This window comes from Euprymna scolopes, chromosome 2 (genome assembly GCF_053919585.1).
Source record: "Euprymna scolopes isolate OS-2025 chromosome 2, ASM5391958v1, whole genome shotgun sequence".
Lineage (NCBI taxonomy): Eukaryota > Metazoa > Mollusca > Cephalopoda > Sepiida > Sepiolidae > Euprymna > Euprymna scolopes.
The window spans coordinates 102,120,501-102,145,500 of NC_136483.1; the positions used below are offsets into that span (position 1 = coordinate 102,120,501).

A 25,000-nucleotide genomic window follows, 5' to 3' on the forward strand; every position below is an offset into this window, starting at 1 on the left:
TATATATACATATATATATATGTATATGTATATATGTATATCTATATATATATATATATATGTATATATGTATATCTATATATACATATATATATGTATATGTATATATGTATATCTATATATACATATATTTATGTATATGTATATATGTATATCTATATATACATATATTTATGTATATGTATATATGTATATCTATATATACATATATTTATGTATATATATATATATATATATATATATATATATATATATATATGTATATGTATATATGTATATCTATATATACATATATTTATGTATATGTATATATGTATATCTATATATACATATATTTATGTATATGTATATATGTATATCTATATATACATATATTTATGTATATATATATATATATATATATATATATATATATATATATATATATATATATATATATATATATCTATTATATAATTAAATGGAAAGGATGTAAATCTAAATTTTCCCAGAAAAAAAAATGGGTAGTGTCAGCCAATCATAATGCGAGGATCAAGTCTGGAGACGTTAGTATTTTTAGTGTAGAAAAGGGAAGTGAAATACTATATGTAGTAGGGAATAAATCAATTATGTAGGAAGGGGTCTAAATTTAAGTCCCCTGTGAGTATAAATACGAGGTGTAAGTGGGTGAGGGTTGGTAGTACTTGGCGATTAGAGGATGAAATGGAAACTGCTTTCTCTGTAGGTTATGGCGATGATGATGATGGCACTCCTAGGATTAAATCTAATGTTTTAATACTATGAATTAATGTGTCTAAAATGTCGCTCTATAATTATATAAGGTAATGGCTAATAGCATAAACATAATAAATTTGTATGTGTCATCTGTTGGTGTAAACCTACCGTATTTTGGTCCAGATGGGAAAAATGCGTCTCTTTTATTATATGTAGGGATTAGCCTCTAAAAAAATACATTTTAATATCTTACATAGAAAGTTATCTTGTCAGATGTTCAAAGTCAGACCCAAATAGAATCCAACCTGGAAAATTAAAATTTGCTTCTTAGAAAGCAATTTTCATTTTTTTTTTTTAATTGTTGCTCATAGTAACGGGTCTAGAGGTACTTTGACACTCACAAAGTTGCCAGGGTGACCAACAGTTAAAATCATTATCTTGTAAAATCATATCTGCTCCTCAAGCGTCTCGATGTTCCCGTGCCTATAGTGATCTTGATGAGGGAAAAGGTTGATCAGCAACCACAAACTATGATAAATCAAGAACACATTCTATATAGATATTATTCAGCTGGGTGGCAAGGAGAAACGCATTACTTTGTTTAAACTGATTTTAAGGTATCTTAGACCTACCTATCTAACACATTCATCCCATGAAGAGTGACTTTTCTGCACTCTTCCATCCATTGTTCCATGTCAATTCTGCTGTCATCCTTCCTATGGCTGAATACTACTGACCTACTAGTTGACGTACATACTAGTGATGGAACGATTCCAATATTTTTCCTGGTTCCGATACAATTTCCGATTCCGTACTAAATTCCCGATTCCGATTCTTTATAAATCTCTAAATATTTAACTATATAGTTGTATTTTATTTCTGATTACCGTAAAAAAACACACATGCTAAATCTGGAAATATTTTTGTAAACGTAAAAATATACTTGTGGCGGGACGATCTATCGATTTTAGCTTCGCTGGTGGTTTAAAATCAATAAATATTTATTATTTCATCATTATTACCAGCAATGGAAGATTTTGGTTTGAACAAAAACAAATAAAAAAGACAATTGAAAGAATCGTTTTGCATCGGAAAATCAGTACAAATTTTTCTGATTCCGATACTGATTCCGATACCCTCAAATATTCCAATTTTTTTTTTCAGATTCCTAATTCCGATTAATCGTTCTAAAACTAGTACCTACAAATATTTAATACTTTCTGTTTTTATAGAATTGAATCAAATTGTTATAAAATATAAGTTACCGTTCACCATGCAGGTGATTGCTAACTCCATACTTACTCTTTACATGGAAAATTTCTTTACAAACATTTAGAAAACTTCTTTACAATTCTTTAATGGCGACTAATTAACGTACCTACCAAAATTTTACATTGCTCTGCATTTAGTTAGACACAAGGTTAGTTGGGCTTTTAAAAAAACCCAGCATACTGCTCTCTTTCTCTCTTTTTTTTCTCAGTGTTTCAATGCTTGTAGCGATCTTTTTGATGTGGGACAATCTCGTTCAGACTCCACAAACAATAATAATCCAAGAAAACATTCTTAATGGAAGCTGTTTTATTCAGTAGAGTTCAGTATCAAGCAGACAGCAAAGAGAAGTGTGTGAAAGGAAACCCTTATTAGCCTTATTAGAAATGCATTGTTGAAACTGATTTTACTGCTCGGCACGCCATGTCCTTGATAGACTTCAAAACTGGTTTCGAAACCTAGTAGCTGGTGCCCTTTTCTCTTCCCTGCAACCTCTTTCCCACAGAAGAGACGTTGCGAGCCTGTCTCTGCTCTATCACTATTTTCATGGCAAGTGCTCGATGGAATTCCAATCTATAGTCCCACCTTTGCCAAACTTTCAAAAAAAAAAAAAACACTCGGCTAGCTACAGCCACTATATATGATTTTCCCCACTCTCTATCTCTGCTTAAATGTAAACACAGATTCCATGAAAAAAGCTTCTTTTCCAGAACTGCCCACCTTTAGAACACTGTTCCGCTGGCATGCTTCCTAGTTGAATACAACATGGTAGCCTTCGAATCTAATGTAAACAAGTTCATGTTAAGTCGTCTTCAGAAATAATCAAATTCTACACAATTTACACCACAAATAATTACTACACCACTAACTTATATCCATTAACCCTTATTCTCGAGTGGCTTTTGGAACTTGATAAGTGGTGACTTCCAAGTAAAAAAAAGGCACCTTAGACCTGTCAATTTTTTATGATTAGCTCATCCATGATTCCACATCCCTTCTGCTAAGGCACTCTCCCTATGCTGGGAGATTGCCCCAAAGGGTTAACTGTCTGAACCCTGCATACCCCTGCATTCTCTTTACATGATAAATCGCTCTACGAATATAATTCCATAATATTACTAGCTGATGTACCTACCAATATTATTGGCAATATGATAACGTTCTTTTCTACAATTTATTTAAAGAACCCCTTAGTCAACTCAATTATATGAATGAAATTTATAATAAGTTTATTCTTATGCCAGATGATTGCATTAAAGGGAGAATGATCTAATTGACACAGTTTCTGGTGTATTATGAAAGAGTAAAAGCATGATTTGCTAACAGAGTGAAATACACTCCTACATTCTCAAAGTATGATTATTTTAGGGGAGTCACTTAGATTGGAAATAATTTTGTATATCAGGTAAATGAGTGAAGCCGAATGATAATTTCCTGAAATACACATCAGGTAATGCAAAAAGGCGCCCATATAGGAATGATCTGTAGAACCTGTGTATATATTGTTACAATGTATTATATTAAAAAAAAGTTGCATTTTATATATATATTTTTTTCACTTTCTTTCCTTAAAGGCCCGGATTTTTCAACCAGATTTATGTGAAGCCTTACACAAGAATCGGGTCCTATTTAGTGGGAATGATGTATGGCTATCTGTTATTCAAGACAAAGGGGAAAGTTGTGATTAACCGAGTAAGTATATTTCCTCCTATCAAATACTATTTCTTCTTTCTCTTTTCTTTTTAGATGAATGGATATTTTAGGGGGAGGGGCAGATAACAAAAGTAAATGAGAAAAATGTATATTCCAAAATTCATGATGTTGACCATCTTATTATTTATTCCTTTAATTCAGTTGACATTTACAATTCTTGACAGTATCTGTTTCGTAGCACAAAATCAATCACTTTATTATATCAATCAGTCAATCTATTAACTCATCAGAAGAAATAGCAACAATCAATCCATCAAAAGGAACTAAAGTGTGATTTGACATGATGAAAATCCGAAAATTGGAAGAGAAGCTGCAAATACTTTTAATATGTTTCCACACACACACACACACACACACACACACACACACACACACACACACACACACACACACACACACACACTAGAATGATAAATTTGTTGCCCTAAAGAAAACACCACTAAAACTTCATTTAAAAACTTTTATTGAAAAAATCAATTTGGGTAACTTGATTATGCAGTAGAGCTAACATCTATTCAATGTAGCCGCCTTCGGCCTCAAGCACATCCTCAATACAGGTCTGAAGCCAAGCCTGGGTCTTTTTGGACTTGTAGGCTGGCGCAGAGTCCTGCCACCACACTCAGGGTCTGCGAGCAGCCACCTGATTGCACCAGGGAATCACCACACTCTTCAGCAAATCCAGGTACATTTTTGTGTTAACTTTCAAGTCGACTTCAAAGATATGAGGTGGCATGGTGTGGCTCTCACTTGAAACCACACCAAAGACCATAATTGTGGACAAAAAATTCGTTGAGCTGTGCCCTCAAGCATTGAACCGTCTGGATTTGCATTTTGAGGATGCTGGCAATTGTCCTGTTGTCATAACTTGGATCGGTAGAGAGCATGAGTTGTACAGCGGCACATCTCCGATCTCACTCGTTGAACATTGGGTCACTTTCAGACATAATAGAAGGCTCCAATCTCTTTTGGAATTTGGACACAACTGGCCAACAAGTAGATGGTCTGCAACAAAAAAGAAAACAGGCTTTCATAAAACGAAAATGGAATCATGTCATCTTTTCTAGGGCGACAATTTTATCGTTGCACTCTGTGTGTGTGTATATATATATATATATATATATATATATATATATATATATATATATATATAGTAAAATTCCTTTAATTTGAACTTCTTCTAAAGTTGGACTTCCTCTCTCTTGGATTTCTTCTAAACCTGGACTTTCTCTAAACTTGAACTGCCTCGTCATTGAAATTGTATTAGCATATTTGATGCGGTGTTGCAGTAAAACTGTTTACATGGTTTAGTCAGATATTGCGCAGAAATGTTAATATTGGTACTATGTAATTAATGTAGATTAGCTATTGATAATTAATTTACACTAACTGTAATTTTTTTTTCAGATTGCTATATTTAAAATAGTGTAAAACAACCCATCACAATGGGTCTAGAAAAAATTCTTGAAACCAAACGGTTACCGACCAACCATCCTGTTCTTAAATCACTTAATGCAAATGATGTTGAAATGTGGGTGCAACAAGATGAGGAAACTACTGATCAATATCCTGAAGGCAGTAATGGTAATGAAAATAGCGACAGCTCCCATTCTCTTGACCCTAATGTAAATAACCAAGAACACTCTGATGAAGCAATATCATGGGATGATGCAGAAAAGTCTATGGAGACGGTTATAAAATTTCTAGAAAAAAGTCCTTATTTTAGTGACAACTATGTTTTGCAAGCAATGTCACTCCGAAGAGCTATAATCATAAAGAAGCTACAGAACCAAGAAATTGTAGATTTTTGTGATTGCTTACGGAATACAATGGCAGCGCCTGAGTGCTCAATCGATGAAAATAGAAACTGCAATGAGACTCATTCAATGAATAAATAAAAAAAAAAAACTATTTTAAATAAATGTATGATTTCTGTAGATGATAACTTAGGTAATAAATACCTAACAAGTAAGAGTAGATTTAATTTATTTTCAATGTTTTTGTTCCTGGTAATAATATTTAACAATTCTTACTTGCAATATATCGTAAACTTAACTATACTTGAAGTATCATATAGCAATGAATTTCATTTACTATTTTTTAATTCTTAGAAAATTAAAGTTAACTGCAGCACATTTTTTTATCACGAAACTTGAAATTATAGGAGGTATACTGTATATAATAAAGCTCAACATCTGTGTGTGTTTGTCTGTACATTAATTGGCTCCTATATGGTTTGCTATTATACTAAACTGACTACATACAATGATAGAAGAGGTATCAAGGAGCAAAAATGAGTATGATAAATCCCCCTAACAGTGGCATGACCCCAGGGGAGAAAGCCTATGCATGCTCACAGTGTTTCATGTAGAGCTACCAAATTTGAAAGAATAACCCACCATAGGGATGGGGAAGGTTTTGGCAGGTTACACCACTCACCCCCACCAACAGGCATGGGTCACATAACTAGAAACCCTGTGCATGCTCACGCCATTTTATTTAGACTCGTAGAGTTACCAAATATGGCAGGATAACCCACCATGTGATGGGAGGAGGTTTTGACAGATTACACTGCTCATTCCCACCAATAAGGTGGAGGCCAAGGTGAGTTACTTATAAATGAGAACGCTATGCACACTCACACCATTTGATGTAGAGTTACCAAACTTGCCATGATAAGCCTACCATGGGAAGGGAGAGGTTTTTATGGATTACATAGCTCACTCACACCAACAAAGGTGGAGCGCCATCGGGGTCACTTATAATGGGAAAACCTAATTAATGTTCATACGTTTGTGTCAATAAAGATTCCCATTAATACCCCCTTATGTTCGTTTGAGGGGGTTGCTTTGGCTTTGATACCTCAAAAGTTTTAGCTATCTCTTTTACACCCCCTTTTCATGACCTTTCATGCTTTCACAAAGCAGAGTCCATTTTTGGAAGACTCTTTTTTAACCCGCTCAATGATGGGTACTTCTGCTAGTATATATCAGGTTGACAAGAAAGTTCTTGCAGTTTTTAACTTTCAAATTCAAATGAACATATCTCGGCTCGAACAAAAATTTATTGATTGAAATAAGCACCATCAGAACCAACACACTTTTGCCATCGCAAAAAAAAAAGTGCATTTTTGCCAGTAACGTAAAAATCTTGCATTCTGGTGGCGATGAAGGTGCTGAAGGCGTTTTTAATATCGCTTAGGTTTTTGGAGCATTTCTCATGCAGAAAGTTGTCGAGATGCTTGAAAAAGTGGTAGTCTGTAGGTGAGAGGTCTGGAGAGTATGACGGATGAGGTAAAGTTTCATAGCCCAATGATGAGGCAGGGTTTCATAGCCCAATTTGTTCAACTTCTGTAGGATCAGTTTAGCAACGTGCGGTCGGGTATTGTCATGGAGGAAAATTGGGCCTTTTCTGTTAACTAATGCTTTGTGGTGTTGTTATTGAAGTTTCTGATGCGTTTCAACCATTTGTTGACAGTACTTCCCCGCCGTAATGTTTTCATCCGCATTCAAAAAAGGGTGATGGATGAGACTGGTTGCAGACTACCAAACAGTCAGCATGATCTTGTTTTGGTTCAACTCTAGCTTTGGGAAGTGTTGTGGAGCTTCATCAGTGTCTAACCACTGAGCTGAGTGTCACCAGTTGTTGTAAAGGACCCACTTTTCATCGCACGTCACAACTGGTCGAGAAACAGGTCGTTCTTGTTGCCTAAAATAAGGGAAGATCACACTTCATCAGGGCGTTTTTTGGTTGCTGTTTAATTCCTGACGCACTCATATATCAAGTTTTTTTTATCTTTCCAATCTCTCTCAAGTGGTTGGAAATCGTTGTATATGTTATGTCTAATTCAGAAGCAAGTTCTTGAACAGTTGTGCATGGATTGGCTTCGACTAAGGCTGTTAATTGATTGTTGTCAACATCCGATGGCCGACCACTACGCTCTTTATCTTCATGACTCTCATCGTCGCCACGAAATTTCTTAAACCAGCATTGTGCTGTGCGTTCAGTAGTGGTTCCTGGGTCAAATGCTTCAATGATATCGTGAGCTGTTTTAGCAGATTTTCGGCCTAGCTTGAATTGAAATAAAAAAATTATGCGAATTTGCTTTTTTCCGTCTTGTATTCAACGTTCTGAAAAGATATAATTGTTTAAAAACGATTGTAATTTAAACGATTAGATAGAGCGAAAACGCTCTTTAAAACGATATATAAAGTGAAGGTATTATAACGAAAGCTTATTTGAAAATACATCATTCGAAATAAAAATTCCGCAAGAACTTTCTTGTCAATCTAATATATATATATATATATATATATATATATATATATATATATATATATATATATATATAACAGAAAGTGTTTTTCATGGTAAACAACTGATGATCGCTACAATGATATTCGGATTAACGTAAATTTTTGAAAACGAAATAATGCCGTGATTACAAGAGATTAACTGAATATAGTTTTAAAGATTGAAAAAGTTCCAACATATATCTTTGTGTTCCACTTTTTCTCAGAAACTACTTGAACCGTTATGGTAAGGTACAGCGAACATAGTATTATGGTATCTGTTTGATGCGCAATTAGGGATTAATAGGAATTAGTCACTACAGTGCCATGTTTACTCTGTAATTTTGGCATAAAGCACTTATTCTAAGTGAACTTTTGCCCGTTTTTAAGAGACTATGATTGAGTATACTGTTTTACTTTTGTCGATTTTCCAAATAATCTTTTGTGTCAATATCAAAAAGATTAATAGATGTTGCGTGTGTATCACGAGTACTTTTGATTCTTTGTCGCATCATCTTCAGATAACAAAAAAGTAATGAACAAAAAGTTTAAAAAAAAAGAATATTTAAAAAAATAAAATTACATATAGTGTGTGTGTGTGTGTGTGTGTGTGTGTGTGTGATACATCAATATGATATCCCACCATCCTTTGTTTCTCACCCAAAAGTGATTCCACTTGGAGTCGAAAACGTTCGTGATACGTATTAACTCTTTTGATTTTCACACACAAAGATAAAATTCGAAAAAATAAAAATAGGTATAATCAAGCAGGTCTTTTATCTTTAATAAAGTTTTACACACACACACACACACACACACACACACACACACACACACACACACACACACACACATATATAAATGAAAAACGAACACGCTATACTCCAAGTTGTATGGTTTTATCAATTTTTAACAATCTTTCTGTTAGTACCTATTTACAACGAGGCAGAGTTACACACTAGGGTTGTTTTTTTTTAACGTGGAGAAAAGGAACAAAAATAAAAATTGTCTCAGTCGTGAAGGATTGCTTCTCCACTGCAAGAAAACAAGAAGTTGAAGTGCAGCATCTAAAGAACAGATACTACACTTTGATCTTGGCTCAAAGGCCAACTTTCTGTTAGTAGATTTTCGGATCATTTTACAACCTGTTTCGTTTACATGAAACAATCAAATGTATTTATGTCAATATCGAATCTTTCCAGTGTGTACTCACCAGAAAACTATTTACTAGCTTACAGTAAACTATCAAATGCTATTTGAATATTCTTAACATATAAATATATAGTTTTTGAATATAGTAACTAAAGACAAAATACTTGACAATTGAAGTTTATACGGCGAATTAGTCTTCCATTTATATATATGCTCTTGATATATTTACTAAACCATAGCTTCTGAACAGAAAAGTACTGGTGTACACAAACAGTGAAATATAATCGCTAGAACGTTTTTTTACGCAAACATATATATATTCTAGCAATGGGTGGCCGACGTTGCCCGGGTGTTTGGAGATGTATGCTGAGGAAAAAAAATGGTAATTTTTTTAACTTTGACCCCCCACCCTATTATAACCCTTTAATATTTATTGTTTTGGGCTCAAATCAAGTTATTAAGTTAGATCCATGTCCAAGGAACCTATATCTAAAATGTCAAATGTTTAGACCCAAAATTGTCGGAGGAGTTTCGTAGAGTTCTCAAAGATCAAATCGTTGAACTTTGACCCCTTAACAGCCGAATTTCTGGTCGAAACCCGATCACATCGATTTTCCCAAATCTCAGTACCTTGTATATCAAATTTCGAGTCTGTAGACTAAAAATTAACATAGTCATTGCGTAGGGAAATGTACACAGACACACACAGACACGTTCACTTATATATATATATATATATATATATATATATATATATATATATATATATATATATATATATATATATATATATATATATATAATGACACAACCTACAATTATATATACAATAAAGCATATAAGGCCTCTGGAGGAGCCTCAATAATTATTCATAGGAAAATCCCCCACAAATAATTAAATTTGAACACAAGTTTACAGGCAATTGCCATATCAGCAAAACATAAGAACAAAACAATTGTCACGTGTTCATTCTACATTCCTCCAACCTATATATATAATATTATATTATATAAGCAGAACTTGTAACATCTTATATAACAGATTTCAAAGACCGATATCATAATGGGAAACTTAACACCCATAGCATATGAGGTCACAAGGACACTAGTAAAATAGGCAAAACAATCATCAGCATCAGCATCATCGGTTTAACGTCCATTTTACATGCTGGCATGTGTTGGGCGGCTTTCAGAAATTGACTTCCAAACTAACCTCGTATCTCTGCCAGGTTTTTATTGATCCCCTTTTATCAAAAACGGTGACTCCGTTATATTAGACTCTCAACAAGACATTTTAACATCTAACATGTAAAGTTATCTTGTCGGATCCAAATAGCATTTAAGATGACAAAACTTTGTTTCTGACTGGTCAATTTTCATTTGTTATTTGCGACCAACAGCAAAGATATCGAAAATCTGTACACAAAAAAACTCAGCTTATGAAAACCAAAAATCAATTCGTTCAAAAATATTAAACATTGTGAAGAAAAATTAAATTAAACTTCCGATCCCCAAAAAGAAACATATTCCATAAAAACTATCAAGACACACAAAACAACGAGATCAGATGAAATACAGTATGACTTTTTCGAATAACTACCATCAATATCTACGACATATATTATACTGATTTCATATCTAACCTTGCTAAAAGAGGGATGAGGGGGGGGTAATCAGAATCAGGTAGAAGCTGCAGCCAGAAAAAAATAATTTGTTTTATATTATCGCCAGCCGGAAGTTTTATTATCGCCAACCGGAAGTTTTATTATCGCCAGCCGGAAGTTTTACAGTTATCTCCCTTGTTGCAATAAAAATCATTCATATCTGTCAAATGAAGCTGAATTATTAGAAAATTATACAAATTAAAATAAAAACACACGCACGGCAACTTTCTAAAAAATAAAATTGGATTTTAAAGAGATAATAATAACTAGCCTTAATTTAAACCTTCGTCACTTCCGGTTTGCAATGGACGCAACGGCAAAGACGTCAGCTTTTTTTCACGTTCTTTTCCTCCTTCGCGGTACGAATTCGAGCCTTCCTGTCTGCCCACTACTTTCTTTTTGCTCAACACACACCTCCAAACATCCGGACAACGCCGGACACCCAGGCTAGTTCCATATAATTCTCAGTTAAATGAAGCATATCATAGTATATTACGACATTCTTGTGTCTTGCTCATGTTGTGTATATCAAATATGTGCTAATCACACCGTAAGGGAATCTATACTTACATGAGCAGACACTAATAATTACATTCGCTTTTATTTTGTCACGATGAATAGTGTGACATTCTTTTACACAGATAATTAATCAACATTATATGATACGCAAATGTATGTTACATGATAATCATTGAACGACAAAACTTACTATTTATGGAGGAAATTAACGCTATGCGTCATTGCTGTAGATTCCGATCTACAATTGCCCAACCAAGGAAAAGAAATGTTAATCGGAGATGAAAATTGCTAAAGAAACTGAACCATTTTAGTAGACTTTTATCTATCAGACTGGTGTATTAGTCCGGGGTAGTCCTAGGTGGTCCACCCTCCTGAGCCTTGTTTTGCCTTCTCTCTTTGAAGAGAAGTTAGTGCATTGCTAACTGCCTGAGACGCCCTGACTGGGGAATGACGACCAGGCTGGATAGGCAATTTTAAATAGGCCTGAGTGCTCCTTCTTTAGGGGCGCTGGCTTTATTTTTGTCACCTTCTGGCTTTGTTTCACACTTTCCTGCTGTGGGAAGTAAGTGCTTACTTTGTGTTATTGTCCTTGATAATCACTCTGGCAGTGACTTTTTATGTTGGGTTGAGGTATGCTTCTGTTCAGTTCTAGGAGGTCCATTATCCCAGACTTTACCTTCTATCCGAGAAAAGTGTTGGTTTATTGCCAGTTCTCCGAAGCGCCCCTATCAGGGAATAGCGAGAGGTTTCATACTTTTTTATAGCTCACGTTACTTGTTATCTATTTAAAAAAAAAAACCCAAAAAACACACATGTCGAGAATCGCAAACTAAAACACATTAAGCAAGTTATTTCTTTATCTCATATACAATTACAGCTTTATTTATGGGAGATAACTTAGCCTCGTTATTTTTTTTTTATATGTATTTAAAGGCTGTCCAAGACCATAAATTACAGAGAAAATTATGTTGAAAATATATGTGAAAAAAAAAAATGGTCTAAAGAAATTAATTACTTAATGTCTTAGGGTGAAACTGAACATGTAAGTGGCTACTGTCGTGTTGACTCAGAAGACTGATCTGTTTTATTTTTTAATTGCCAATTTATTATTTGTTTATGATATCATTTTAAAATATGAAAAAAAGTATTTGTAATAGTTAATTAGAGAGTTCGGAAAGAAGAAAGAGTGGTTGAAGGAAGTGTTCCATACTTTGATGGAAAATAGTAAGTAACAGGCAATGACAAGATAGAAAAATTATGAAATACTAATGGTGTTATAATGAAACAGAACTTCTGGTGTAGTAGTTAACAGTGGAAGTACACACGAATGTGAAAGTAAAAATACTCCCAACTTCTTGTGTACATAACTATGTAAAGAGAAGCTACTGAGCCGGAACAAATGTTAAAAAAATTTAAAAGCGAACAAAACAAAATTGTTTTCTGAAAACGCATCAGGAATAGGTCTAAATATCTCCTGAATCATTCTCGTATGCAGGTTATGGTTCTAAAGCCATAATGATCAACGAAATAGAGGAAAATTTCACTTTATCTTATGTATAAGGCATAGCAAATTCTAAACAAAAAACATATGTGCAATAAGCTTTTAAATAATATGTATCTACAATACACTAGCAGGACTTGCGCACCGACTTTGCCCAAGGAAATTTTATGTCCCAGAAAAATTATGTCCCATCTTTGAACTACAAATAAATATTTTAATCGTTATATTACTTACCTATAAATAGTAATTTTTGTTAGTTGTAAAACACAATACTGTTAATACATATAAAGATATATATAAAAATATATAAATGACGGACTTCGGATACGGAGAGAATATTTTATTCGACTCCTCACTAACTACCGAGTATATACAACAATGGCCGCTTCCCCACTTCCCACCGGAAACCGCCTCACTCCCAGGGAGAGTTTTTCAGGGGAGATCACTCACACAAATTAACAATTGTAATGTTCGATAATTATCAAATTTATAAATAACATATAAACCTTAGGATTATTTCATAATTCATAGAAGTGAAGGAAAAATTAGTGGATGTAGTAATTTTATTAATACACAGAAACTAAAAAGGAAGAACAAGAAATGGAATACAAACGGTGCTACAATGAAATAGTTAATATATGGAGAAGAATTCAGGGTGAAATGGGTAATAGTGAAAGCAGATTTGAGGCTGAGGGTGAAAAGACCTCTGATCGTTTGCATACATGACTTAAACGCTGTTGAGCCAGAAAAATTTATTCAAAATATTGAAAGCTTAGGAAAGGAAATGAACGCATATTTTCCGAAAACATGCACCCAAAATTGACCTGAATGTCATCCAAATCATATTGTCATATGAAGGTTTTGGGGTTAAAGCTATAATGGTCAATGGAATAGGGGAAATTTTCCTTTACTTTATACATAAGATATAGCAAATTCTAAGCAAAAACACATGTGTAGTAAGCTTTTAAATAAAGTAGATTTAAAAGAGGAAATACTCTTAATAATTTTAGAGATAATTATTTGTTATACACATGTGTGAACAAGCCGAAACGGGTGTGGTTATGTCTAATGTGTGTATATGGCGAGTATTTACATCTTGTTGTCACTGAATGCTATTGGCAAATGAATAACGCAGGAAGATTCGAGACCCAATTTCTTTTTTCTTTCTTTTTTTTTATTTCCGATTCGTAGCACCTGTATCTCCTTAAAAGCATGTGCCGGAAATCTCAAGCGAAAAGCATAATTATCAAATTCATTCTCTTCCTCATATAAAATGATGACCTTATCCAAGAGAGATAATCTAAACCTGGTTATTTCTATGCATTTAGACTAGCACATCTACCCAGCTTTGACCGATGCCATGATCAACAGCTAAAACTGTTATGATAGATCATAGTGGAAATTTATGAGATTTTTATCATTTATGAGGACGATTCAACAAGAACTTGTTTACATTGGACTTAAAAGCAATCGTGTTGTAGCCTGATGAAAAGCTGCCCCACGGTATTGTGTTCCACATACGGACAGTTCTGAGAAAGAAACTTTGTTCATAGAATTTTCATTTAGTTTTAGGCACAGATATATATACGGCATAATCACATTGACACACCGGTTCCCATCATATCGCCAAAGTTAAGCAACGTTGAGCCTGGTCATTACTAAAATGGGTGACCAATTTGAGAATTCCAGATGCTGTACGTAGGAGGACGTCGACACCTCCCTGCAAGAGTTGCAAAAGTCTAACATCGTCATCTCCCCTGACAGGAATATACATGCGACTGGGGACCGCTTGTGAATTTCATACTCCCATGAAACTTCCTCCTTCGGAGGAAGCCGGTTAAACCCAAATAGGATTAGTGCTCACACACACACACACACACACACACACACACACACACACACAGAAGAGAGGAGAAATTATTGGCGGTGGTTATAGCTAGACGAGTGTTTGTTGTGCATGTTTACAGAGAGGGGGGGGGGCATAGATTGAAGTTCAGAAAATGCCTCTCTCTCTCTATAAAGCCATAATTCACGAATGCATGAAATATTGTTATCATATCTTGTTCACGTATGTTTATTCTCGTCTGTATATCTTTTGGTTTTTTATTAATATTATATTCTATCTTTAATATCTTATTAATATATATATTTTTCATTTCTAATTTAGATGTTCTTAAGCCACCTTTTATTTATATTTTATATTGTTTATAATGCTGACCCTTCTCTTCTGATGAAAAGCATTTCGCTTTGAAATGCCATCGTCTAAAGAGTTTTCTTTTTAATCTTTTTATTTCCTTATTGGACTGATAAAATAAAGTTATTTGTTAGTTTTATTCCTTATCACTTATTTCAATATATATATATATATATATATATATATATATATATATATATATATATATAGTCATCCACATTACATGGGTAAATATGGGTATATTAATTATAAATGATAAATTTACGAATTAATAAATAGAACATTACTGGCAGAAGATACCTAAAATAATGGAATTTGTTAATACGTATATGTGGGGTTTAGCGACTTTATTTCTAAAAATCAAAATAGCATAACGAAAGAAAAATGTAAGGTATTTGCAGCTTCTCTTCCAATTTTCGGATTTTTAATCATGTCCAAACACATTTTATTTTCTTTTGGTGGATTGAGTGTTGCTATTTCATCTGATGAGTTAAGGGCAAAAAGATTCACTGATTGATATAACAATTAGTTGATTGATTTTGTGCTACGAAACAGATACTGTTAAGAATTGTAAATGTCAACTGAATTAAAGGAATAAATTGTAAGATGGTCAACATCATAAATTTGGAAGATAAACTTTTGTCATTCATTCATTATATGCTCAGTAATTACATTGAGCTTCTTAAATAAGGATTTGTATATATAAAAAGGAAATATAAGTGAATAAAGAATATTTCCACAGAAATATATATATATATATATATATATATATATATATATATATATATATATATATATATATATATATATATATATATATATATATATTCTGGATTGGAGCATCCCAATGACCAAAAGAAAGAATCAGTCTATAATGATAATTTATTTTTTTATTTAAGTTGATGTCTATATTTCTTCTTTTTTTACCGTCTTACGTACGTTTCACAACCCATAACGAAATATATTGTCTTTAGTTAATACTAGCCTGGGTGCCTGGTGTTGCCCGAGTGTTTAGAGGTGTGTGTTGAGCAAAAACAAAAAAAAAAGTGGGAAAGGAATGTGAAAAAAAAAACAAAAAACATGACGTCTTTCCTGTCGCGCCCTTCGCCAAACCGGAAGTGACGTAGGTTTAAATTAAGACTAGTAAATCGAAAAGAATGGATTACTTTCGAAAATATCGGCGAAAAAAGCGACTCCTCCCTGTAGAAAAGTGCCCAGTTGAGGGTGAAGGAATTAATGTTTTTAGCCAATTTTTCGATATTTGTCGTCAGAAGGGTCGAGCTTCAAAACGATACCAATCTCGAGGAAATCCGTCGCCTCTGTCAAAAGTTTGAGGCAGATATATATACATACATACATTCATTTAAACAGACAGATAAGATTTATATTATACACTAGCGGGGAGTACCTGGCGTTGCCCAGGAATTTGTAGGTTTGTGTTTTGAGGGGGGGGGTAAATCAGAACAAAAAGGAAACTTAATGATAGCGATTTAAAAAAAAAAAAAACCGGAGCCCTGAGGCCTAGAGACTGAGCCTGAACACCTGCGCTGCGGCGACAATGTTAATGTAAGAGCGCTTAAAGTGAGTCAAGTCAAGGAGGTTTGATTGACAGGTGGCCGCTTAATGAGGTCATCGCGGAAGCGTTACCATGACGGGGCAGTTTTTGGCATTTGTTTACTTTGTTTCACTGCCGGACTGTTTTTTCATTTACTGCGGGGCATTTTGGGCTTCCCCAAGATGATGGGGAGGGGGAAACAAGCTTCTCATTGGCAGCAGCTATTGGTCTTTGTTGGGATTTGAGTGGCAGCAAGCCTCCTCAAGTTATCTTCGCACTTATTTGGCTGAGGTCTGGTCAGTTCATCGGTCTTTTCTTCCTCCTTGACTATTTGGTAATTTGGTCTCACTCTTTGGGGGGGCGGGCGAAGATGTGACAATAGGGGTAGGGTTGGGTTAGAGAACTTATAAATATGCAGTTTCAGTGTTCTTGGTTCTATGTAGTGTTTCATGTTTTGCCTTTGCAGCAGTTTGTCTGGCCTGCGCTTCCACATTCAAGGGTTTTTTTTTTAATATTTCATTTGTTTTCATGATTGTTGTTCGTTGTATTTTTCCAGTCATTTCTTTGATTCCAATTTCTCCCATTCTTTTTTCAAAGTTTTTGGGGATTGTTCCTAGTGCTCCTACTATTATAGGTATTATTTTGATTTTCTTCATTTTCCATATCCCTTTCAGCTCTCTGGCTAGCTCTGTGTATTTGCTCTGTTTCTCCTTTTCTTTGATATTCACCCTGTGGTCAGCTGGAACAACATTATTATTATTATTATTATTATTATTATTATTATTATTATTATTATTATTATTACAACAGCTTCCTACCATCAATTTTCTTATGTAAACCACTAACCATATATATTTATTTATTTATATTTGTTTTCGAAAATGTTTTTGGATTTTTTCTTGCAGTCGATCGTCGCCATGCTATGGTTATTTGCTACCATTTGTGCAATTGCCGTCCTCTATGGTCTCTACGACACTTTCCACGGACCACCACTATCTGTGGATGTTCTGGCTTTTTATACAGCCGTACATCGGATCGTATGGGCCCTTGCTGTCGGTTGGGTCCTCTTTGCCTGTGTCACAGGTTATGGAGGTAAGTGGATCTGATGTTTGGATGTATGAGAAATTATGCTGAAGAAGGCATTATTTACTTCCTTCCCACTACAGGAAGATGTGACACAAGGTCGGAAGGTGGAAGGGGGTGGTCAAGCCAGCACCATTAAAGGAAGAAAACTCTAGACTGTCAAAAGTTGCCTAGGCAGCCTCATTAGAATGTTCTGGTCGGGGCGCACCAGGCAGCAAACAATACATTTACTCTTCCCAAAAGACTAGTAAAGCCTAGGAGAGTGGATCTAGAACAGTACCGGATCAAAGACATATTTATGTCAACAGGGCGCAAACAATCTTAACAATGGCCTTGATTCTGTTGGCTTTGATGCTAAGGAAAATCTCACGGCTGATGGCTATAAAAAACATCTAAGAGGGTTAGGGTTCATATAGCCTACAATAGCTTATTAAGAAGGAGAAATAGTAAAGGAAGAAGAATTAATATACTTATACGTGTGACCATTAGTACCTTTATATAAATACTACCGTTTACCATCTTTGTAATTGGCTGTTCAGTAGCAACCAATAGCAGACTTCCATGCAGGTAAATATATAATGAGGGAGGGGTTAAAACACGCGGGCAATGGATATAGATACGTATATGCAATGGATTGAAAAGAAAATAATTTACATGTGCTGATGTATGCAAAGGAAAGAGGGGTTTTATATCAGTTTACAGAGAAAGAGAGAGAAAGAGGAAGAGGGAGAGTAGCACATGGAGTGACAGCAAGAAAAAGAAAGGCGATGATTAAAGTCAATTGTTATTTGGTAAATGGTGACAATAATATTTTATATTATTTTAATTTTTCACACAATTGAAGCCTGAACCGACCCCCTTATTTAATTGTTCTCGTTCAATGAATCATGACCAAACAGAAGTGCTAAAAAAATTCCAATGTTATTTTCATTAGTATCGCCCATAGTAAGAAATGTTACTCAACGTTCTTATCCGTGGCGCCACCGATCTATGTGGACAATTAAAGCATGGACCTTTGAAACTCCAAACTTGTTTTTCTTTAGATGTGTAGCACCACCACTCATTACTAATATATATATATATATATATATATATATATATATATATATATATATATATATATATATATATATATATATATATATATATATATTGTTACGATCACGCCCCACGTTAAGACTATGTAAAGGCGCTCATGTAACGAAAAAAAAAAATAAGGGAAAAAAAAGGAAATGGTCCTCTGGGTTCGATATATTTCGCCGAATAAGAGGAGATGAGGAGGTTTGGCGTTAAGCAACCCGGAGCCAAAAGGGTTAGGCAGTGCGCCACTACCTGGTGACCTTATCAAATGACTAATAGATCCTTACGAGTTGGAGGGGTGTTGAGACCTGTTCAGCCTTTTCTTCGGCTCTAATCTTCTCTTTTTCTTCCTACCCCCCTCTTTTCCTCATTACAGATTCGGCCTCACTTTCTCTGTGACTTCTCTCACCTAGCGATTATTTAAAAAAAACAACAACAAAAAAAAAAAAACAAGATATATCTTCCGTCTGCAAAAAAAAAACAAAAATGAAATTTAAAATGTTTTCTCTCTAAAATACATAATCTAATGCAGCGATTATATATATATATATATATATATATATATATATATATATATATATATATATATATATATATATGTGTGTATATATGTATATATATGCGTGTGTGTGTGTATTAAATTTGTTGAAAATATACCGACTGTGAAAGATAATATAAATTATAGTTTCTGTTAGGCTAACCATAGTTTCATTGTTACGAACAGCTCTTTTATGAATTTATTCTCAGTTTGTCTTCATCTACTGAGATGCCAAGGATTTGGTGCACGCCAAAACGGATGTTTTTTAACACAGAAAAGACAATGATACATTGATTCATCTAACAGAAACTAATATATAATTGGAAAATCATATCTATATTAAACAGAACATATAACAATATTGAAAATTTGCAATAATTTTCGATAAACAATTTATTTACAAACGCAATGTGTCGAACCAAGATGACATTGATAATGTTATGTTTGTTTTTAAAATTTACGAGGTAAATCTCATCTACAGAAAGACAGACCTACAAAAAATCTTCAATTCTTGTAGAAGCGTGAGCTGGCATTTTCTGTTTGATATTATTAAATCAATGTTAAATTATTTTATCAGCAATAATTATATTATTATTATTATTATTATTATTATTATTATTATTATTATTATCTAAATATTAATTTACTTGTCTGACGTTTGGTGTCACAAATTCCATCATCATCGTAAACATTAATTAACCGAATTATTTCCCTTTATAGTCGCTCTTTATCGATTAAAAATCATTAAAATTATTTCCTCTCCAAAAATTTTCGAAACAAAAAAACATGGCTGTCTGTTTACAGTCTCAATTTGGCTATTTTATTTTATAATTTAAAAAAAGGTCATGTTTAGAAGAGACTGTAATTGTTTTTATTATTATAGATCCTTTTTAAAATTAAAAAAAAAATGTGCCAGTGAATTAACATCCGTTCTTTTATAATTTATATTAAAAATTATTCAGAAAAACCCAAAACAATATGTTGTGTGTTGAATTGTCATTGAAAAAATATAATTTTTTTTTTAATTCATTCTTTTTAGCTTTAAAATGATAAAAAGAAGTTGCTAAAAAATCTAAATTCGTCGTTATGTGTTTTATTTTATTTTTGTTCATTTTATTTATCATGTGTTTTAAAAATGTTCAACTACTGTGGAATTTCCACGGGTTCTGCTAATTATTATTATTATTATTATTATCATTATTATTATTATCATCATTACGTGTTTCTACTTAAATGTACTTCTGATTTAGTTATAACAGCTATGTAGGTTTAATATAATTTGTGTAACTCTGATTTAGAGGAAATAACTCACTGGAACTAAAGAGATCAGAGTCAATCAGAGTTATTCCCCTTGCGAAGGAAGTAATTGATTTTGTTTTATTTCCTTAGATTAGGGTTGTCCTCCAGTTTTGTATATTGTAATTTTATGTTTTTAAATATTATTTACTAATCCTACATAGACGGGATCCTGTACTGCTTTTAATATTGTAATTATTCTGTTCACCTTGTTTCATTTCAGTGTTTTTCTAACAAACTGAATTATCATAACGTTCAAAATGACTTCCTACAAACAATGCTTCAAGCAGATTACAAAATTGTCTTTATATATGAGATACGTATGTTAGGCGTTTGAAGCAAAATTACAATGCAAAGGTTTTGTCAAATAAACAAACATTTATTTATTTTAAATTATTAATAATTTCTACATAATATATCTTCAGAATATTTTTCCTTTTTTTTTTCCGTACCATATTATTATTATTAACGGGAAAGAATTTAATAGTAAAAATCCGTATGTTGTATGGGTATCGACGTTTCCCACGATGAAAATGATCAATATCCTTAGTATAGCAGATGTGTTCCAAACGAAACTTCATGTCGACCCGGGCAACGCCGTGTATCCATGCTAGCATATATATATATATATATATATATATATATATATATATATATATATATATATATATATATATATATATGAGATAGAGAGATCAAATGTGGGGTAAATGAATTAGTATAGGTTGATTTACATCTTCTAAGAAATCAAGATAAAAACAGCTAGAAATGGTGTACGGTCGTTTCAGAGACGATATTGTGTTTATTTAGATATAATCTCATCAGCACAATCGGAGGGTAACACCAAAAAATAACAATCAATATGTAACATTGAGGGGGATTAGATTCAGCATTCGAATCTACGTGTAACTTTTTTTTTTATCTAAGTACTAGAGATATAATTAAAATTTGCAAACTATGGTTAACGAGCATTTAAAATGTTGAACCGATAAAGAATGGAAGTCTACTAATTACACGGTATTAGTCGGAATGTAGTGAAGTTATTTTAGTTTTTTTTATTTAAGGTCCAAAAGTACTAGTATATTTTTCAACCTAAAATATGAGTTATCCCCCTTTCTGAATTATTTTTACTTTTAGATGATTTAACAATCGTACACTATTCCATTTTTTTTTTAAATATCGGTTGTAACCCGGAGCGGACTAAGTGGTTTTAAAATTACATTATAACAAAGTATATTATTTTGCCAATAACACGGTATAACAAGAACATGAAAATTAGTCAGTTAGAAGCAAAGTTTGAATTGTTAACTTAATTGCTATTTAGGTCTGACTTTGAAAATCTTTTAATCATCTGTGTGTTCAGGGGGCTAAAAGCAAATGCTATTTCAGTTAAAACTACATTATTTGAAACTAATCGAGAGTTGGTATCTACCCGTCTGAAGCCGAAACAATAATATACCTCCTTTTCAAAGTCCATATCGAATGCACGTGTATTTGTCGTGTCGTTTTTTGTTCAGAGGTAATTATATGTTGATGCAGTGATTAAAAAAATGTCTTCCATACATTTGATGATGATGAGCTATAATGATTTATCGTTTCAGGTTTTGTCAACACGTTTCTTTCATGGAAACCCTTCATTCCCTTGAGTCGTCTCACATACTGTGCTTATTTGGTGCATCCAATCATCATGGTATCATTCTACTTAGACAGCCGATACCCAATTTACCTCACTGATTTTGAAACGGTAAGTCTACAGAGGGATGTATAGCAAGGGTAGAAATTATCTCCCCTCACCGGAAGACTTGGAAGCGACGATGATTGAAAGACCTGAGAGCAACGACGGTTGAAAGCTATGCTTGCAAATGTTAGAGGGGGTTCCCCCAGATTGTGTGTCATCATTATTTTTATTTATTTATTTATGTTTCCATTCTAAAAACGGCATAATTATTTTTGGAATATATTCTTGGAATAGTTTTCCCCCTTCTTGGAACCACGGATGTTTCTCTCTTCTAATCAAAATGATATTATGTTAGTTGGTGTTTCTCTAGCGCGAAAGGTGGGATCTCATTGAAGAGACGGTTTAATTTTTTTCAAAATATATCTTATTCATTCTTAACTAATGGACCCATTTCTTAACGCTGATCGTTTTTATCCTTGCGTAAACAGTAATGACAAAATACTCTTCGCACATTGCCATATCTTCGATTAAAATAATAATAAAAAAAATGTTAGAAAGGATTATTTTTGATTTACAATCTGCCTTGTTATTTTTATTCGTGAGAGTTTTTTTTTCTGTAATCAAATCAAAGTGGATTCTTGTCACCATTCGACCGGCGTTATAATCTCCAATCCGTCCAGTCCGGTTCTTCAAATAGATCGTTGATTATAACGGCGGTCGAACGGCGACAAGGGTCAAGTTTTATTTGATTACAAGCTATTTCGGCGTGTACATTTTGATATGCGAATTAGACGAAATAGACTCTTCTGTATCGTGCATAATGGCTAAACTAACTAAAATAAAATGCATGCATGTAACGCATGGAGTCCAGCACACACAATGACATGGCAGACAAATCGGATAGAAGACGATATTTTTGGACGTTCAGAAAACTGCACTATATTTCCAAGCTCCAGATTGGTCCAAAGTCGTGAAAAAAAGGAGCGAGTCCCGTTGTCTTCTGCCACAGTGCTGTATCGTGGTCTCATATTAAAAAAAAGCAGGGAGTTGTCTTTATTGATCTGTGCCTTATAACACAAGGTGTCTACATTTAATGCATCAAAGCTGAAATATAACTTCCTTACATTTATAGAAACGCACATGCATGAATTCAAAATGTATCAAAGCACACGTTTTTACTATTCAGATTTATTGAAGTCAATATATATTTCTTTATCGGTATAGGTTGATTTAGCAAAACCATACTCTCTTCCATGATAGCTTTTAGGGGGCAAGCAAGATCAACACCAGTCTAAATAAACATCTACCTCAGACACTCGCTGCTACAGAAAAAAAATGGACATGATTATTTCTCTAACTCTTGCCGTGGCGTTACTCATGAGATCTCACTACTTCTCTCGAATTATATATAAATACCTTATACGTGTAAGAACAATAAAAAGGCGGAAAATACTATCGTTTAATTATTTGCAGGTTATGAATTGATGTCTAGATTCTATGCAGAAAAAAAAGTAAGCGGATCCTTACAAAAAGTCACTTCGAAGACTAAATCCATTTCTGACACTAAATGTTATAAATGCTTATTTTTATTTACTTGTTGTGAGAAGGGGTTTTTCATTGTTAAAGGCGAAACAGAATCTCCTAATGCATAATGGTTACACTAACTATAATAAAATGTATGCATGTAATGCAGATCACATAGCAACGGGGAAGACAGGTATTAATTGATTTAGCCATGTGACCCCTCGTATAAAGGCGTGATCGAGTATACTTTCTCTTTTCCTCCTTTTTGTGCTGACTCGATGTAGCAACACGCAGGTCTCCTTATGTAATCATCGAAGCGACAATGCACTATTCTTTGTTCAAACAAGTCCTGTGACACGAGGCCCTTCTTACACATGTTAGTAAATTCGCTTTTTTCGTATCTCCATGCTTTAAAAAAAAATATTTTGGTGTAAGCGTAAATAAATCTTGTTATATTTTCTTTGCCTATTTTTATTATATAGTGTAAGATAACAAAGTGCTTTGGTCTGACGCTGTCTCATAGTCGTGTTTCTAAGAGACGAGGATCGTCTTTATTTACCTATGTCTTGTCATAACACAAAGCGATCACAGGAGGCGGGAGTTAGGATTGACGGTTTGATATGTCACAATGCTGGGGAGGGGAAAGAGGGACATTCTAATCGCTTATGAGACGATATTTTTGGACGTTCAGAAAACCACCCTATATTTCCAAGCTCCAGATTGATCCAAGGTCGTGAAAAAAGGAGCGAGTCTCGTTGTTTTCTGCTACAGTGCGGTATCGTAGTCTCATCTTAAACAAAAGCAGGGAGTTGTCTTTATTAATCTATGCCTTATAACAGAAAGCGTCCAAATTTAATGCATCCAAGCTGCAATATAACCCCCCCTTACAAGTATAGAAACGCACATGCATGAATTCAAAATGTATCAAAGCACACGTTTTTATCGTTCAGATTTATTGAGGTCGATGTATTCTTTATCGGTATAGGTTGATTTAGATGTTCCAAGAAATCAAGACAAAAACAATCAGTACGATCGTTTCAGAGACGACTTCGTGTTTATTTAGATATTATCTCATCAGCACAATGGGAGGAGGACACCAAAATAATAATCAATATACAACATTGAAGGGAATCGTACACTAGTCAGAGACTAGGATATCGCAAAACTATGCTTATTAATTGACCGATATTAAAAGGATCTTCATCCCTCCCACTCTTCCATGATAACTTTTG

The 25,000-nt window shown here is 33.7% G+C and overlaps 1 protein-coding gene across 2 annotated transcripts in view; it reads left to right on the forward strand.

Moving 5' to 3' along the window:
* LOC145293457 (zinc finger BED domain-containing protein 5-like) overlaps positions 1-25,000 on the forward strand; it is a 112,138-nt gene that overhangs the window by 78,892 nt on the left and 8,246 nt on the right. For both annotated transcript variants that reach the window (XM_080140021.1, XM_080140024.1), the window contains exons 12-14: positions 3,558-3,675; positions 17,475-17,661; positions 22,168-22,310. In XM_080140021.1, coding sequence (XP_079996147.1) covers positions 3,558-3,675; positions 17,475-17,661; positions 22,168-22,310 — 448 coding nt within the window. The remainder of the gene's footprint in view (positions 1-3,557; positions 3,676-17,474; positions 17,662-22,167; positions 22,311-25,000) is intronic.